The sequence below is a fragment of the Hylobates moloch genome, unplaced genomic scaffold, assembly GCF_009828535.3.
Source record: "Hylobates moloch isolate HMO894 unplaced genomic scaffold, HMol_V3 SCAFFOLD_19, whole genome shotgun sequence".
In the NCBI taxonomy this organism is placed as follows: Eukaryota; Metazoa; Chordata; class Mammalia; order Primates; family Hylobatidae; genus Hylobates; species Hylobates moloch.
Genome location: NW_026652294.1, coordinates 32,796,108 through 32,813,205, shown reverse-complemented (window position 1 = coordinate 32,813,205; position 17,098 = coordinate 32,796,108). Strand labels below are relative to the sequence as shown.

At 53.5% G+C, this 17,098-nt stretch overlaps 1 protein-coding gene across 6 annotated transcripts in view; it reads left to right on the top strand.

Annotated features, from left to right (window-relative positions):
- Nucleotides 1-607: 607 nt before the first annotated feature.
- Nucleotides 608-17,098, top strand: part of MYO1C (myosin IC) — a 56,312-nt gene continuing 39,821 nt past the window's right edge. The window contains exons 1-7 of one of the 6 annotated variants that reach the window (XM_058431362.1): nucleotides 608-994; nucleotides 3,484-3,591; nucleotides 3,902-4,010; nucleotides 7,677-7,793; nucleotides 8,124-8,299; nucleotides 9,015-9,126; nucleotides 10,166-10,275. In XM_058431362.1, the coding sequence (XP_058287345.1) occupies nucleotides 951-994; nucleotides 3,484-3,591; nucleotides 3,902-4,010; nucleotides 7,677-7,793; nucleotides 8,124-8,299; nucleotides 9,015-9,126; nucleotides 10,166-10,275 (776 nt within the window). In that variant the 5' untranslated portion in view covers nucleotides 608-950. Of the gene's footprint in view, nucleotides 995-3,480; nucleotides 3,592-3,901; nucleotides 4,011-7,676; nucleotides 7,794-8,123; nucleotides 8,300-9,014; nucleotides 9,127-10,165; nucleotides 10,276-10,644; nucleotides 11,033-17,098 lie in introns of those variants that run through there. The other 5 variants (XM_032137856.2, XM_032137865.2, XM_058431363.1 and 2 more) reach the window with 5 other exon arrangements.

Sequence of the window (17,098 nt, the reverse complement as noted above, 5' to 3'; positions counted from 1 at the left end):
TTAACAGGCGCGCGCCATCAAGCCCAGATAACTTTTGTATTTCTAGCAGAGACCGGGTTTCACCATGATGGCCAGGCTGGTCTCGAACTCCTGACCTCAAGTGATCCGCCCGCCTCGGCCTCCCAAAGTGCTGGGATTACAGGCATTGAGCCACCGCGTCCCGGCCTACGTTTCATTTATTGACGGCTAATTTTGTAGGAGTCCAGGAATCCCCAAACGTCCCATATGCAATAGGTAATCCAATCAGTTCGGAGCAGAAAGCCGCCTGAAAGTGGGCATGGAGAACGGAGGCGCTCCAGCAGCGGCGTAAGCGCCACGGGAATGGGGAGATTACCTGCAGCTGGGGGGCGGGGGAGACCGGATCCCAGGCAGGACAGTGGCTAGGATGCGTGTCCCCACCCCCGACCCTCGTCTGACCCCTGGGTCTCTAGATGGCGGGGAGCCGGGGCGAAGACAACACAAGGACTGGGCCCTCGGATCCCTCACGAGTGGGACGGAGGCTGCGGCGGCGGTGAAGCGACAACTTCCGCCGGAAGGCGGTCCCTGGCGCGGGGCAGGCTGGGAGCTGCGGACGGCGGGCGCGGGCTGGGCTGGGCCGGGTCTAGTGACTGCCGCGCACCTCGCGTTGTCTGGGGCAGTGTTGCGTCGTGCGCTGATGACAGGCCCGACACGCCCCCCTTACGTCCGCGAACCCGTCTTCGTTCAGCCTCTCGCAGCTTTGCGCTCGTGGGAGAGTCCCGCCTCCTTCTGCGAACCGCACCACCCAGAGCCCGGGGTGCGCGGAGGGCGCGTCTCTGACGGAAGCCGGAGCGGACGGTCGGAGTCCGGAAGAAAAACAGTCCGCGACCGCGAGGAGCGTGAGACCGGCCGCCCGCAGGGCTGCTCTGGCCGGGACCCGCTGGCCGGGAGACGCGAACCTGCCGGACCACCGCGCGGGGACGACGGCGGCCATGAGCTCGCGGAAGCTGAGCGGGCCGAAAGGCAGGAGGCTCAGGTGAGGGCACCCTGGCGGCAGAGGCAGGCCTGCTCGGGGGAATCGGCGCCCCTTGGGCAGCGGGCTGGGGGTGGACGCAGATTGGGAGACGAGGCACCAGACCTCCGTGACTGCTTTTGGTTCAGGGGCGCTCCCACCTTCTCCCACGCCTGTGTCAGGTGGGCTGTGTTGGGCCCGAGCCTCGCGCCCCCTCTAAGCCGAGGCCGCCAAGCTCGTTCCCACTGGGGCGCAAGCAGGCGTCCTGGTTGCTTTCTGGAGAGGACAGCCGTGTGGGGTTGTTTGAGGTTAAAGACATAACGAGGCCGTCACCCTTCGGCTCTAGGTTAGAAATCTTGTTCCTACTTTCCACCAGCACATACATCAGGAGGTCTGCCTGATCCCATGGTGAACCCCGGAAATCCGAAATCAGATTGAGATAAGATCCTTTAGGGAAGTGACTTAGCCTGGTCTGTTGCCTGCTCTTTCACGGGGAACAACGCTAATCGCCCACTTAGTCTAAGTCACGATGCTTGGATTTGCCGCTAATCGTAGGATTTGAGAGTGGGAACAAGAAATCCGGACTTCTGCTCTCCATCCTCTTAGAGTGAGTCTGGGAAAAGAAGTCTCTGAGTAAAAGGTCTTTGTTCCTTAAGCCTCTGTCGGACAGCAGGGGGAGATCGTAAACAAATGAAGCTCAAAATCTCAGGCCGAGTGCCTGGGAAGGTGGTTTCTGTATAGCGTTGTTTATGCTAACAGGGAGGGACAGGAAGTTGCTTTAAACTGGCCAAGAATTTCTTGAAGTGCTTTTGAGAACGTCGACCTCTAAGAACAGGGTCTGTTGGAGGAGAGATGTTCTGGCATCATCTGCCCTTTTCTCCCATCCCCCTGTACCCTTTGCCATTCCAGATCTCCAGCTGCTGCAGGTATTCCTCATCGTGTGCCTAGGACTCATGCTAGGCTGTTCCTGGTCTCTGCAGGGTCTGCAGCTCGTGCCTGCCCTGTGCTCCACACAGTCTGGGGCTTCTTGAAGAGCTACTGTGACTGACTGTTCCACTAAAGACATCTGTAGGTCTCTCTTTCCTGAGCCTCTGACTGGATCCAGTGTCATTGAGGCCCCTGATCTAGTTTTCTTGCTTTCCTAAGACTTGTAAGCTGAGGTGGAAAATGTTGTCCAACTGATGACTTTTCCTGAGAGAGTACTCTTTATTTTTCACGGAATACTACACAGACATAGAACATAGACTCTTAAGAGAGATGTCAAGAAACCTGTTACTTAAAAACTCCTTGGCCGGGCGTGGTGGCTCAGGCCTGTAATCCCAGCACTTTGGGAGGCTGAGGTGGGCGGATCACCTGAGATCAGGAGTTCAGGACCAGCCTGGCCAACATGGTGAAACCCCGTCTCTACTAAAAATACAAAAATTAGCCAGATGTGGTGGCACACACCTGTAATCCCAGCTACTTGGGAGATTGAGGCAGGAGAACCGCTGGAATCTGGGAGGCGGAGGCTGCAGTGAGCCGAGATCATCCCGCTCCACTCCAGCCTGGGCAACAGAGTGAGACTCAGTCAAAAAAAAAAAAAAAAAGGCTCGCTGAAGTGCTCGGCAAAATTGGTTTGCTCCAGGGATCTGCTACGGAGGAGAGAGGAAGGGAATATGGTGGTGGTATCTCTTTTATTTTTTAAATTCCTCTGCCCTTGTAGTGCTGAGGCCTATCACAAGGTGAAATCTAAACCCCTAGGATGTTCCTGGTGGTCTTAGGAACACTTGGGGTGAGAAGTAGGGATTGGAAGTTGCTGACTGAGCCATAGATGATCACAGAGGGATGTGGGTGGCTGGAGGAGCTGATGGAATCAATACATTCCTGGCAGTTCAGCCCCCTAACCCTTCCCTAGCCTGACCTGAAAGTCTTGGGCTCCCTTTGGCAACTCTGCTATATCAGCAGCACCAGTGCTGCCAGGTGTGGGCGGCTGTGAGCCTGCATGGAGGACCCAGTCCAGGGTGGGGATTTCTTGCTTCAGCAGAGAAAGCTGAGGACGGACAGCTGATGGTTCAGTATCCCCATTCCCTCCACCAGCGCAGAAACCCACATTTCCCATCATGAGTGTGGCAGATTGCAGTGACATGAGCAGGCCTAGACCCTGTGCACTATCTTTTTTTTTTTTTTCTTTTGAGACAGAGTCTCACTCTGTCGCCCAGGCTGGAGTGCAGTGGCGCGATCTCGGCTCACTGCAACCTCCGCCCCGCGGGTTCAAGCAGTTCTTCTGCCTCAGCCTCCAGAGTAGCTGGGATTACAGGCACCTGCCACCATGCTGGGCTAATTTTTGTACTTTTAGTAGAGACGGGGTTTCACCATGTTGGCCAGGCTTGTCTCAAACTCCTGACCTCAGGTGATCCGCCCACCTCGGCCGCCCAAAGTGCTGTGATGACAAGCGTGAGCCTTTGCGCCCGGCCGACCCCGTGCGCTATCTTACCCTCCTTCCTCCATGACTTCCCTCTGCATCCCTTCCACAGCATACACGTCGTGACTTGGAACGTGGCTTCGGCAGCGCCCCCTCTAGATCTCAGTGACCTGCTTCAGCTGAACAACCAGAACCTGAATCTTGACATATATGTCATTGGGTAGGTATCTGCAGGCTCCTTCGCCCATCCCTGACCAGTCCCAAGTTTCCCTGTGGGAACCACTGTGACCTGCCCTCCTCCGCTCTGGAGTCTGAAGGCTGGGAGCTTTCAGCCTGCTTCAGGGACAGTCCTATGTCTCTGGTCCTGGGTCAGCAACGGCAAAGGGGGCTGGAGATCAGCAGGCAGGGGAGGGAGACCTCATGGCCATCAGAACTCAGGGCTTGAAAGTCTGTGAAGACAGTATTAAATATCTGTGGCAGGGGAAGTAGCCTGGAGGCCAGGCGCCAAGCCTCTGAGCTGGCATGGTCAGTTTGCAGGAATTGAACTCTGGGATCATAAGCCTCCTTTCTGATGCTGCCTTTAATGACTCGTGGAGCAGTTTCCTCATGGATGTGCTTTCCCCTCTGAGCTTCATCAAGGTAACTTGCCAGTTCATGGGCACTTGACAACTGTGTTTTCACATCTCCACTGACCCCTGCTTGTTTGGTCCGATGTGTTCCTCTTACTCCTACTCAGCCTTTCATGCTGTTTCCCATTTGTTTAAAGGGCTAAACCTCACTTCCACCTGGACCCCTGAGGCTGCTGCCTGCCTTCGCCTTTCTGAGGGAGCTGGAGTCTCCAGGGGTTGGGTTAACAACCTGGATATGTTTCAGCTTGGGAAGATTCTGAGGGGAGGTGCAGCAGGGCTTGTCAACACCTCAGTGCTGGCCCCTGCCCCAGCCACCAGTCTCTACTCAAATGCCCATCCTGAAGTCTCTGAGTGTAATCATATGGCTGTCATTTATCAAGTGCTTACTTGGTGTTAAACATCATAAGTAGCTCTTTATATTATATATGTTATTTTAAAATCTTAACAAGTCTGTTGAAATAGAGATATTTTACAGAGAAAACCATGGCTCAGAAGTCACATGCGCTCTCTGGGATTTGGATCCAGATCTCTCAAACGTCATAACCCAAGTTCTTAACTTCATTGCTATGCTGGTGAACTCTAAGACTGACAGGTCTTAGACATGGCTAGCCTGCTGGTGTCACAGGGTGTCCTCAGGTCATAGGGACGTGCATTTCAGATTCTGGGGGTCCAGAGGTTAGGAGAGGGGAGTCAGGTGTGGTGGGTACTTTGGGCGGCCTTCTTAGTCTGAGAGACCAGTATGCTCTGGGGTGTCTTTAGACAGTAGGAGAGTCCACAGGAAGGCCCTGGGTTGCCAGATCTTCACCTTGGTTCTGCCCTGCACACCTGAGGGATGAAACACACTCCCATTCACAGCACCTGATATACAGCTGCTTAGAAATACCAGAATTCCCTCTTTCCCCTTCCTGGATGACTCTTGTTCTTCAGAATGGATTCTGTCAGCCTGGTTTGCCTGGGGGTCCTGAGGCAAGAGCTGTGTGTCCTTTGGAGGGGGAGCAGAATGGGGAGGAAATAATCTAAGGTTTAGAACTCCTGCTGAGGATAGAAAACGCCAGCCTGAGTCCTTGGTTCCCTCCACATCAAACCCAGAGGCCTCCTTCTGTAGATAGGGAGCTAGATCCTTAGAGAGGACAGAACCACTTCTCTCTCACCCGCCACTCCCTTCCCAAGACTGCAGGCCTCCTTGCTTCTCGGCTGACTGGCAAAGGATTGGCAGGATGGAATTGAGCCAAGGAAATTAGCTCAGCTTGTGGCAGAGACACAGCCCTTTCTACCCATGTGGCCTACTGAGATTGGGAGGCCAGACTGAGGGCCTGGCACCCAAAATGAATGCCCTTCTTTCCCCAGCCAAGAACCAGGGTGGGTGGGTGAGCTCCCTGTGAGCCTCTTATTAGGTGTGCATTTGCCAGCTATGGACTGAGAAGGGCTGACCCCCTTCCAGTGCTCCAGGGCCCCCGGCCACCTCCTGCTAGTCCTTTCCTCGCTTCTCCTACTTCATTTCCTCCAACTAGAACTTTCCCTAGAACTCTCCTGCTTTTCCCACAGCCCCACCCTTTCTCCCAGTCTAACTCTGTCCTGCCCCGACCCCACCCTCCCCGCCCCCACTTCCCTGCTGCTCCTTCACAAAGTGAGCCAGTGTCTTTGTGGTGGAACCCAGTGGCCAAAAGCTGCTTTGTGGGTGAGGATTAAGCCTGAAACTTTTCCTGAGTCTTTATCAGTCTCCTTGCTTCAATCCTGACCCTGGGAGTCAGCCCCTCATGGTCCAGCCCGTCCTCCATCCCTGTTGTCATGTGTGCTTGGGTGTGGGAGAGAGAGAAGACTGGGGAGGAAGGTAGGCTTGAGGACACATCTGTAGCAACCTCTGGCCCACCTGAAGTTCTGATGCCTCCCTTGCCCAGTGCTGGGTTTGAGGTCCCCCTGCTTTGACTCCGCTATGCTAGGGCTCGTGGCCTGCAGGATCAAGTTTCATAATTCCTGGAAGGCCCCAGTACACACTCCCCACCCGGGGATTTCCTCCTTGGCCTCCACACTTCATTCTCCGGAAACAGCTCCTCGGGTGCTGGTGGTAGACAGCCTGAACCTGAGAGGGAGAGCTGCTGGCTGCGTCCCATTCCCACCCCACCTTTTGCAGCTGCAGATAGTAGGGATCTTGGCAGTCCTAGCCCTTTGATGTTGTTTTACAACACAGGTAGCCCTACTGGTTCCTTAACCTCCCTAAATCTTAGTCCCTCATCTGCAAAACAGGGACGGTGATTCCTTACAGGGTTGACAGGAGTAAATGAGAGAGGAGGCACTTGAGCAGATGTTAGCTATTCTCCCCAGCCTGTGAGCATGTGTCCTTACCCACTGGCATTCCATGGGTGTTGCCTTCATGGACACCCAGCTGCACGCAGTATATAGTTATGGGGTTTGGGGGGAACATTTTCTTATTTTTTTTTCACTGAGCTATAATGTACACAGAAAAGCATGCAGAAATTCAGTGTACACTTTGATGGATTTTTACATATACCCACGTTACCATCAGCCACATCTAGAAAAAGAGCAGGCTGGATGTGGTGGCTCATGCCTGTAATCCCAGCACTTTGGGATTACAGAGGCAGGGAGATTGCTTGAACCCAGGAGTTCAAGACCACCCTGGGCAACATGGCAAGACCCTGTCTCTACAAAACAAACAAAAATAGCCGGGCATGTTGGTGCACACCTGTGGTCCCAGCTACTCAGGAGGCTGAGGTGGGAGGATTGCCTGAGCCCAGGACGTCAAGGCTGCAGCGAGCCATGATCGCACCACTGCACTCCAGCCTGGTAGACAGAGCGGAATCCTGTCTCTAAGTAAAAAGGGAGGAATGGGGGCAGATGGTGGATAAAGAACATTTCCAAGGAGAGAGAGAGGAAGGGAAGGGGATAAAGAAGAGCATTTTCAGCATCCTGGAAACCTCTCATGTTCCTTCCTTTTAAGAATGCTTGGCTGGGCGCGGTGGCTCACGCCTATAATCCCAGCACTTTGAGAGGCCAAGGCAGGCAGATCACCTGAGGTCGGGAGTTCAAGACCAGCCTGGCCAACGTGGTGAAACCCTATCTCTACTAAAAATACAAGGCCTGGTGGCGGGCGCCTGTAATCCCAGCTACATGGGAGGCTGAGACAGGAGAATCACCTGAACCCAGGAAGTGGAGGTTGCAGTGAGCCGAGACTGCGCCATTGCACTCCAGCCTGGGCAACAGAGCAAGACTCTGTCTCAAAAAAAAAAAAAAAGAATGCTTAAACCAAAAAATAATAACTTTCAGATAATCCCCACAGCATCTATGAGATGGATTCCTGCTTTATCAATGAGAAAATACACTGAGAAACTTCCTCAATGTCAAATACTAAGAATCAGAGCCAGGGTTTGAACCCAGCTCTAACTTCAAAGCCAGTATCCTTAGCCTTATCTTCTCTTCCCGCCACCCCCAGGCCCAGGAGCAGAATCTAAACCCTCAGCCCCCAGAATGTATCATTTGGCAGCTGAGGAGAAGAATGGAAAGGCTTGAAACTCTGAGATTCAAACTGGGATATCATAGACCCTGGAGCAGGACACTGCATGCAGCTGAGGGCTCTCTAGAGTCCCTAGCATGGGGCTTGGAAGGGTTGCACTTGGCCTGTGCGGTTTAATGAGCGACCTTTGCCCTCTCTCTCCTGCAGGTCTCCCATGTCCGTATGCAGGGGATCCTCTTACTGGTCTTTGCCAAGTATCAGCATTTGCCTTATATCCAGATTCTGTCTACTAAATCCACCCCCACTGGCCTGTTTGGGTACTGGGTAAGGACTGAGCTATTGTCTGAGTCGTGAGCTGGGAAGGGCTGGGAACTGTGGAGCTGGGCAAAAGAAAAAGGAAGTGAAAAGAATCTTGGTCCTCTGTCCAGCCCAATGCATGTTTGTTCTTTTGCTTCAGAGTGGTCTTGCTATCCCTGAGGCCAGGCGAGGCGAGCTGGGCTCTGTGCTTGGAGAGATCACCCTGGGAAGCTTAGTTACTGTCCCTAGGAGACCCTGCGGGAAGTGAGACTGTCTCCCCTTAGGTCTAGGATGTGGAAAGAGGGGTGTGTCCAACCCAGAGTAGTTTCCCACTCTCCTGTTGACCTGTTCTACCAGGGGAACAAAGGTGGAGTCAACATCTGCCTGAAGCTTTATGGCTACTATATCAGCATCATCAACTGCCACCTGCCTCCCCACGTTTCCAACAATTACCAGCGGCTGGAGCACTTTGACCGGATCCTGGAGATGCAGAATTGTGAGGGGCGAGACATCCCCAACATCCTGGACCACGAGTGAGCCTGGGTCTGCAGACTGTTCCCCGCCCTCTGCCCCACGCTGACCCCCACGAGTGAGCCTGGGTCTGCAGACTGTTCCCCGCCCTCTGCCCCACGCTGACCCCCACGAGTGAGCCTGGGTCTGCAGACTGTTCCCCGCCCTCTGCCCCACGCTGACCCCCAGGAGTGAGCCTGGGTCTGAAGACTGTTTCCCGCCCTCTGCCCCACGCTAACCCAAGCCAGCATCCTCTGCCCCGTCACGGATCCCCCAGCCAGGGTCATCAGTGTTCTGGCTCCCACCCTCTCCCTGCCCCTTCCCTGGTGCCCATCTGCTGTCTCCCCTTGCTTTGCCTGCCTGGGGTCCCCTTCCTTCAGCCCGTTTGTCCTGCCTAGAAACCCTGAACACTTGGGAACAGGTCAAGGACCTTGTGGCTCCTGAGGTCACCAGGAGGGCTTCTCAGCCTTTCCTCGTGACCAGTTGAGAGGAAGGAAGGGCCACGGCCTGCTCTGTGTTTGCCAGAGCAGGCTGTTTGGTAGGTCTCTTCGGTTTGAATGGTGGTTTAGGAGCCATGAGAACAGTTCCAGAGGACCCACACGTGCCCTGGCGTCTCACCTGCCCCTCGGTCTTTCTGTGCCCCAACAGCCCTTGGGTTGAGCAGGCTGAGCCACCTGGTGATCTCTCTTCTCTGACTTCATCACAAATCCTCAGGCTGCCCTCCTTTTTTTTCTGAAGCCTCATTATCTGGTTTGGAGACATGAACTTTCGGATCGAGGACTTTGGGTTGCACTTTGTTCGGGAATCCATTAAAAATCGGTGCTACAGTGGCCTGTGGGAGAAGGACCAGGTATCAAGTGAGGGGAGGGTCCCAGGGGGTGATCTGAGCCCATGGTGGGGGCCATGTGAGCTGTGCAGAATGCTGCTAGATGCCCTCGTTGCCGTTTTCCTTTGCCCAGGTCTGGTGGGGGAGGCTGTCTAGCAGGGCTTCGCATCCAGGGGTGAGGCAGCCGCGCCTGCCAGTGCCTGATCTTCACATGGAAAAGCAAGGGTAACAGTCCCTGGGTGTGCTTCAGAATAGGGAGCCAGATACAAAGCATGAGATGAATTATTTGAAAAAGAAGAATAGGGGCCAGGCACGGTGGCTCATGCTTGTAATCCCAGCACTTTGGGAGGCCGAGGTGAGTGGATCACCTGAGGTCGGGAGTTTGAGACCAGCCTGACCAACATGGAGAAACCTCATCTCTACTAAAAATACAAAAAAAATTCGCCGGGCGTGGTGGCGCATGCCTGTAATCCCAGCTACTCGGGAGGCTGAGGTAGGGGAATCGCTTGAACCCGGGAGGCAGAGGTTGCAGTGAGCAGAGATAGTGCCATTGCACTCCAGCCTGGGCAACAAAAACAAAACAACTCCATCTCAAAAAAGAAAAAAAAAAAAAAGAATAGGGAACCAGAAGGGCTTTGCACCAGGCACCATCATGCATCAGCCCATCGTATCCCTGTCATCTTTCCCATCCCCAGCCTCGTTTCCCTCCTGGAGGGTGAGATGCCCCTTTGGAGGACCCTGGCTCCCCCAGGTTCCCCTCTGACACTTGTCTGCTAGTGACCTCCTCTAGAGATGGAATTCCAAGTCAGGTCCCTGCAGTCTAAGGACTGGGAAACAGCAGACAGCTGCCTCCCCTGGGCCTTGGTAATGTTTCCGAAAGGATTCACCTGCTTTCTGGTGGGAGTGGGCTGCTGAGTAGTCACTGGGGCAGTGAGGAAGTGGAGTGGCATTGCTTGACTCTTGCCCCATTTGTGACTGCATGTGCTGACCCCTTGAATGGGGTGTGGTGCTGGGTCACTGGGTCGAGACTACTGGGAGACGGGGACTATGACTTTGTCTGCAGCTCAGCATTGCCAAGAAACATGACCCGCTGCTCCGGGAGTTCCAGGAGGGCCGCCTACTCTTCCCACCCACCTACAAGTTTGATAGGAACTCCAACGACTATGACACCAGGTGAGGAGGAGGTGGGGGGCCAGAAGGTCTAGGAAGTCAGGTTACACTGACCCTGCTGGCATGGGAGCTGTCTCAGAATAGAAGTGTTAGGGGGGCAGGAATTGGTCTAGCCATCCCCTCTCCAGAGTGGTACCGTCTGTCCACTTCATGAGGTGCTGACTGGGGGAGCCGTCCCAGGTCTCAGAGAGAGTGGGAGGAAAGCCAGTGCCAGCAAGGGCAGGAGAGGTGTGGTGGTGGGGGGGGGGGTGTTACAGATAGAACCAGAGGAGAGGGTGGAGCAGCTGCCTCCTGACCTAGGAGGGACTGCACTTCAGCTTCTGGAAACCCCAGACCTGGTCCCCAAACGGGGCAGAAAGCTTGGCTCAGCCAGTTACTGGTATTAAGGATGCCTGCCCCAGCCTGTGAATGGGTCAGGTCTTGTGTGAGAAGGTGAAGTAGTGGGTAGAGAATTTCATCAGGATCAGTGCAGAGATCATGAGTCTGGTAGTTAGAAGCACGGCTCTGTCTTACTTTAGCCAAAGTGTTTAGGCCTTGATTTTGTCAGCTATAAGGTATGGATGATAAGAGCACACACCTCATGAGGCTGAGGATTGAGGGAGGCCAGCACCCAGTAACCATGGGAGAGAACTGCTATTGTGACTTTTTGATTCATGCCGGCTGGGCGTGGTGGCTCACGCCTGTAATCCCAGCACTTTGGGAGGGCTGAGGCAGGTAGATCACTGAAGGTCAGGAGTTCGAGACCAGCCTGACCAACATGGTAAAACCCCATCTCTACTAAAAATTCAAAAATTAGCTGGGCATGGTAGCTGGGGTAGCTCACACCTGTAATCCCAGCTACTCGGGAGGCTGAGGCAGGAGAATTGCTTGAACCCAGGAGGCGGAGGTTGCAGTGAGCCGAGATCTCACCACTGCACTCCAGCCTGGGTGACAGAGCGAGACTCCGTCTCAAAAAAAAAATAATAAAATAAATAGATTCATGTCTTCCCATCATAGATTTACTAAAAACCTTTCTAAGAAGCTGAGAAGGGGGCCAAATAACCACCAAAACCTGAGAAAGAACCGCTGGCAACATGTCCCTGACTCATTTTGGGGCAAGGACCCTAATCTCTTTGAAGAAAAGAAGAGCCCCTTACATGTCATGAGGGTCTTTGTTCCAGTGGGAGCAGCTCGTTCATTCCTCCTAGTCGGAGTGTCTCTGTGAGGGAGGCGGGAGGTACTGGCAGGGCAGCCCAGGGCTTTGGGATTTAGCCAGGGAAGAAATATCTCCACGGCCAGACAAGACAAGAGGTAGAACTCAAGCTTGGTTCTGGAAGTGGTACAGCAAAGCCAAAGTATCCTTGCCAAGGAAAGGGGGAAGAGTGAGCCGATTCAGCAGTGTGGAGCAAGACAGGGTAGGGTCGTGAGCAGAGCCATCCACAGAAGAGGAGGCAGTGGACGCTGGGGAAGGGACCCGCCCTGGGCAACAGAGCAGGCAGGAAAGGAGGTAAGAGGCCAGGCCATGTCTCCAAACCAGATAATGAGGCTTCAGAAAAAAAAGGAGGGCAGCAGGTTGGCTGGCCCAGATCAACAGCTGCAGGGAGAGCCAGTCTCTGCAGCCATCCATTGGAAACAAGCGTCATGGTGGGAGCTGTAAGGACAGGGTAGGGCCTTGGGTGGGGAGGGGTTGCTTGAAGCCAGGAGTTCAAGACCCACCTGGGCAACATAGTTAGACCCTGTCTTTACAAAAATTTAAAAATAGCTGGGTGTAGTGGCATGTGCCTGTAGTCCTAGCTACTCAGGAAAGCTGAGGCAGGAGGATCACTTGAGTCCAGGAGTTAAAGGCTGCAGTGAGCTGAGATTGACCTACTGCACTCCAGCTGGGCAACCCTGTCTCCAAAAAAAAAAATCCTCTTTAAAAACTTAGCAGCAGGAAGAGAGCTGCTGGCAGGCCCTACGGCCAGGCGTCCCCTTCTCCCAGCCCTATGGCAGAGAGACCTCCAGGAGACTGAAGTTTGTTGCAAAAGCTGGATCTGGGCTGGAGTTGGCAGGGTCTGAAAGGGCAGAGAGCTTTGGAGAAGTTCAAGGGCTTCCCCAGGTAGCTCAGCCAGTGAGTGGCAGAGCTGGGGCTAAGACTGATCTCTGAGTCTGGAGCCCACAGTGCTTTCCTCAAGCCCATTGTACCTCAGGATTCACGGTCATCCTTGCCAGCAACAGTAAGAAGGATGGCACGGTGGGAGGCACACACCTATTTCCAAATAACAGCTCATCGTGATTGGCGTGCAGGTGTGCGCCGAGGCTTCACCTGTATCAGTTCCTACCATGTCCTTGTTAGGTAGACAGTGTTATTATCGACTGTTTACAAGGAAAGCAACTGAGTCTCAAAGAACATATAAGTAAGGAGTAACAGACTTCATCATCGCACAAGGATTGGAACTCGTATCTGTGTCTGTAGACTCATGAGCCTTCGGTACTCCTTCCCTTTGGGTGGAGCCCAGGAAATGGAAGAATGTCTGGGCGGGAACAGGGGACGTGGTAACTGAAATATTCCTGGCTGGGGCCAGGGTCCAGGGGCAGCTGGGAGTTCTGCAATGAGCAGGGCCTGAGCCCACCTGGAGAACACACATTCCTGTCTAATGACACTGTTATTTTATTGTTGGAAACCCAGTTGAGACATCACTTCTCCTAGGACGCCTTCCCGGCCCCTCCCATCTCACTGAGAGTTCCTCTCCTGCCCTGTGCCACCCCCAGCCTTGCGCACACCATGCTTTCAGTGTTGCTTTTAAATCACAGCGTACCTTTCTTACTGTTCTGTGATTGCCCAGAGAGCAGAGACGATCTGATTTAGGACCATCCCTGGGAGTAGCACAGTGCCTGGCATGTTACCAAGCCTGGGAGTTAGTCAATAGAAGGTTTCCAGAACTCCGTGCAGAAGTTGGAGCAAATGTTGAGGTGGACAGCTAAAGCTAGGAGAGGCCTATCAGACTTCCTGTCAAGGAGAGTATCTTGAAGGAGGCACAGAGTTTGACAGAAAGCAGAAGGGCGGGCTTTCCAATCAGTCAGCACACTGATGAGAGGCACCTGGAGGGGGCTGGTTTGATGAAGTGACTGTGAGCGTTAGTGTGCTGGGCCAGCCACTACAGCATCCCTGAGCCAAGATGTAATGAGAAACGAGGCCAGCTCCCTTACAGGGGAGGGCGAAAGGGCTGAGGGCAGGGCGGGAATCCTGCTAAAGTCAGGGGTTACACTGGAGTTTTGTTACAGTTGCCACTGTGAGCCCAGACAAAGTGTTTCATTTTTTTCGAGACAGAGTTTCGCTCTTGTCACCCAGGCTGGAGTGCAATGGCATGATCTTGGCTCACTGCAACCTCCGCCTCCTGAATAGCTGGGATTACAGGCCCCCGCCACCATGCCTGGCTAATTTTTTGTATTTTTAGTAGAGATGGGGTTTCACCATCATAGTGAGAACCCTCCCCCTACACAATTTTTTTAAAAGGCCAGGTGTGGCCGGGTGCGGTGGCTCACACCTGAAATCCCAGCACTTTGGGAGGCCGAGGCGGGTAGATCACGAGCTCAGGAGATTGAGACCATCCTGGCTAACACGGTGAAACCCCATCTCTACTAAAAATACAAAAAATTAGCCAGGCGTGGTGGCAGGCGCCTGTAGTCCCAGCTACTCGGGAGGCTGAGGCAGGAGAATGGCGTGAACCCGGGAGGTGGAGCTTGCAGTGAGCCGAGATCGCGCCACTGCACTCCAGCCTGGGCGACAGAGTGAGACTCCGTCTCAAAAAAAAAAAGGCCAGGCGGGATGGGTCACACCTCTAAACCCAGCAATCTGGGAGGCAGGGACAGGATGATCACTTGAGCCCAGGAGTTCAGGTTCAGCCTAGGCAACGTGGCGAAACCCCATCTCTACAAAAAAGTACAAAAGTTAGCTGGGCGTGGTGGCACATACCTGTAGTCCCAGCTACTCGGGAGGCTGAAGTGGGAGCCTTGCTTGAGTGCAGGAGGTTGAGGCTGTAGTGGACTGTGATCACACCACTGCACTCCAGCCTGGGCAACAGTGAGACCCTGTCTTAAAAAGAAACAAAAAAAATAGCTGGGCATGGTATGTACCCCTGAAGTCCCAGCTCCTCAGGAGGCTGAGGCAGGAGGATCATTTGAGCCTCAGAGTTCAAGGAGGCTGCATTGAGCTAGGAGGACACCACTGCACTCCAGCCTGCATGACAGCAAGACCCTGTCTCTAAAGAAAAACAAGGTGGGGTGGGCCGGGCACGGTGGCTCAAGCCTGTAATCCCAGCACTTTGGGAGGCCGAGGCGGCCGGATCACGAGGTCAGGAGATCGAGACCATCGTGGCTAACACGGTGAAACCCTGTCTCTACTAAAAATACAAAAAAAAAAAAAAATTAGCCGGGCGTGTTGGTGGGCGCCTGTAGTCCCAGCTACTCGGGAGGCTGAGGCAGGAGAATGGCGTGAACCCAGGAGGCAGAGCTTGCAGTGAGCCAAGATCGCGCCACTGCACTCCAGCCTGGGGGACAGAGCAAGACTCCGTCTCAAAAAAAAACAAGGTGGGGTGGAGAGAACTTGATTAATTTGTACACACTCACTTTGCTTCTTTCTTGGATTTTGCTAAACAGGCTCCTCAAGAACTTTGTCCATCCTATTTCTCATATCCCCCGTTGCGGGGCACATAAGAAGGGCTAAGTAAATCTTGGTATGCCCAGTGATCAGCCTGGCCGTGGCAAGGAAAAGGAAAAAAGGGGGGTGGGGGTGGGCTGAGAGTCCTGAGGAGGAAGGAGAGACAGGCTGTGGTCAGGACTTGGGGAAGACCCTTACATGACAGCAAATATGGGCTCCAAACCATCACAGGGAAGTTAGGGAGGGAGAATGCTTTGAAGGAGAGAACGTGCATTTGTGTGGTTCATTACCAAGTTTGTTTGTTTGTTTGTTTGAGACGGAGTCTTGCTCTGTCTCCCAGGCTGAAGTGCAGTGGCACGATCTCCACTCACTGCAAGCTCCGCCTCCCACGCCATTCTCCTGCCTCAGCCTCCTGAGTAGCTGGGACTACAGGCACCCGTCGCCACACTCGACTAATTTTTTGTATTTTTAGTAGAAACGGGGTTTCACCATGTTAGCCAGGATGGTCTCCATCTCCTGACCTCGTGATCCGCCCGCCTCGGCCTCCCAAAGTGCTGGGATTACAGGTGTGAGCCACTGCGCCCGGCCCTATGTTTGTTTGTTTTTGAGACGGAGTCTTGTTGTGTTGCCCAGGCTGGAATGCAACAGTGCGATCTCGGCTCACTGAAACCTCCGCTTCCCAGGTTCAAGCAATTCTCCTGCCTCAGCCTCCTGAGTAGCTGGGGTTATGGGCACATGCCACCACGCCCAGCTAATTTTTTTTGTTGTTGTTGTATTTTTAGTAGAGACAGGGTTTCACCATGTTGGCCAGGCTGGTCTCGAACTCCTGACCTTGTGATCCGCCCGCCTCAGCCTCCCACAGTGCTGGGATTACAGGCGTGAGCCACCATGCCCGGCCCCATTACCAAGTTGTAAGCATTGCTAGGCACCTGCTGTCCAAGGCAGATTCAGGGATGCAGTGTCTGTAGTCTCTGGGATGGGAATACCACATTCCAGTGCCCTCTGAACACTCCTTATAAGAGTGAAAGATTGGAAATGACCCAAGGAGCCAACAGGCAGACCAGGGTTAGTCAGTTACCGCTTCCTGACCACTCCCTTGACGCCCTTTAATTTCATTATTGCTCTTTGAAGTAAGTACTGTTATCACCCCATCTTAACAGTTGAAGAAACTGAGGCTTAGAGAAATGAAGTCACTTGCCCAGGGGCATGCAGCTCTCAATTAACAGGACGGAACCTTCCCCCAACTGGTCTCTGATTCTAAAGTCTGAGCTCACCACCATTCTCCTCAGTTGCTAGAATACTTACTCTTTCACTGTTGAAGGGACACCTGTACATTGGGAACATTTATTTAAAATAGCAGTTGAATAGGCCAGTTGCGGTGGCTCACGCCTATAATCCCAGCATTTTGGGAGGCCGAGGCGGGTGGATCACGAGGTCAGGAGTTCAAGACCAGCCTGGCCAGCATGGTGAAACCCAGTCTCTACTAAAAATATAAAAATTAGCTGGGCATGGTGGCCCCCGCCCATAATCCCAGCTACTCGGGAGGCTGAGGCAGGAGAATTGCTTGAACCCAGGAGGCAGAGATTGCAGTGAGCCAAGATTGCACCACTGCACTGCACCCTGGGCAATAGCGAGACTCCGTCTTAAAAAAAAAAAAAAAAAAAAAAAAAATAGCAGTTGAATAAAGAAGGAGACAAAAATAGTGTTTCCAACTGATTGCGAGTATAGGGAGCTGTAAACATTGAGATTAGATGGGCATTTTTGAGGGGCGAGCTTCAGCTTGGGTTTTTAGTAAGTGTACCTGGTTACTGAGTACCTGTGCCAGGATCTGTGCTAATGCTGAGGACACACAGGACACTCCAACAGCTAAGTCCTTGCCATCAGGGCGTACACACTAAGTGATGTGCTGAGTGGGAAACAAAATTGCAATGTAGTGTTAGCCGTATAATACTGGTATGAAATGCTTCAGTGGCCGGGCGCAGTGGCTCACGCCTGTAATCCAGCACTTTGGGGGGCCAAGGTGGGCGGATCACGAGGTCAGGAGATCAAGACCATCCAGGCTAACATGGTGAAACCCCGTCTCTACTAAAAATACAAAAAAATTAGCCAGTCATGGTGGCGGGTACCTGTAATCCTAGCTATTCTGGAGGCTGAGGCAGGAGAATTGCGTGAACACGGGAGGTGGAGCTTGCAGTGAGCCGAGATTGC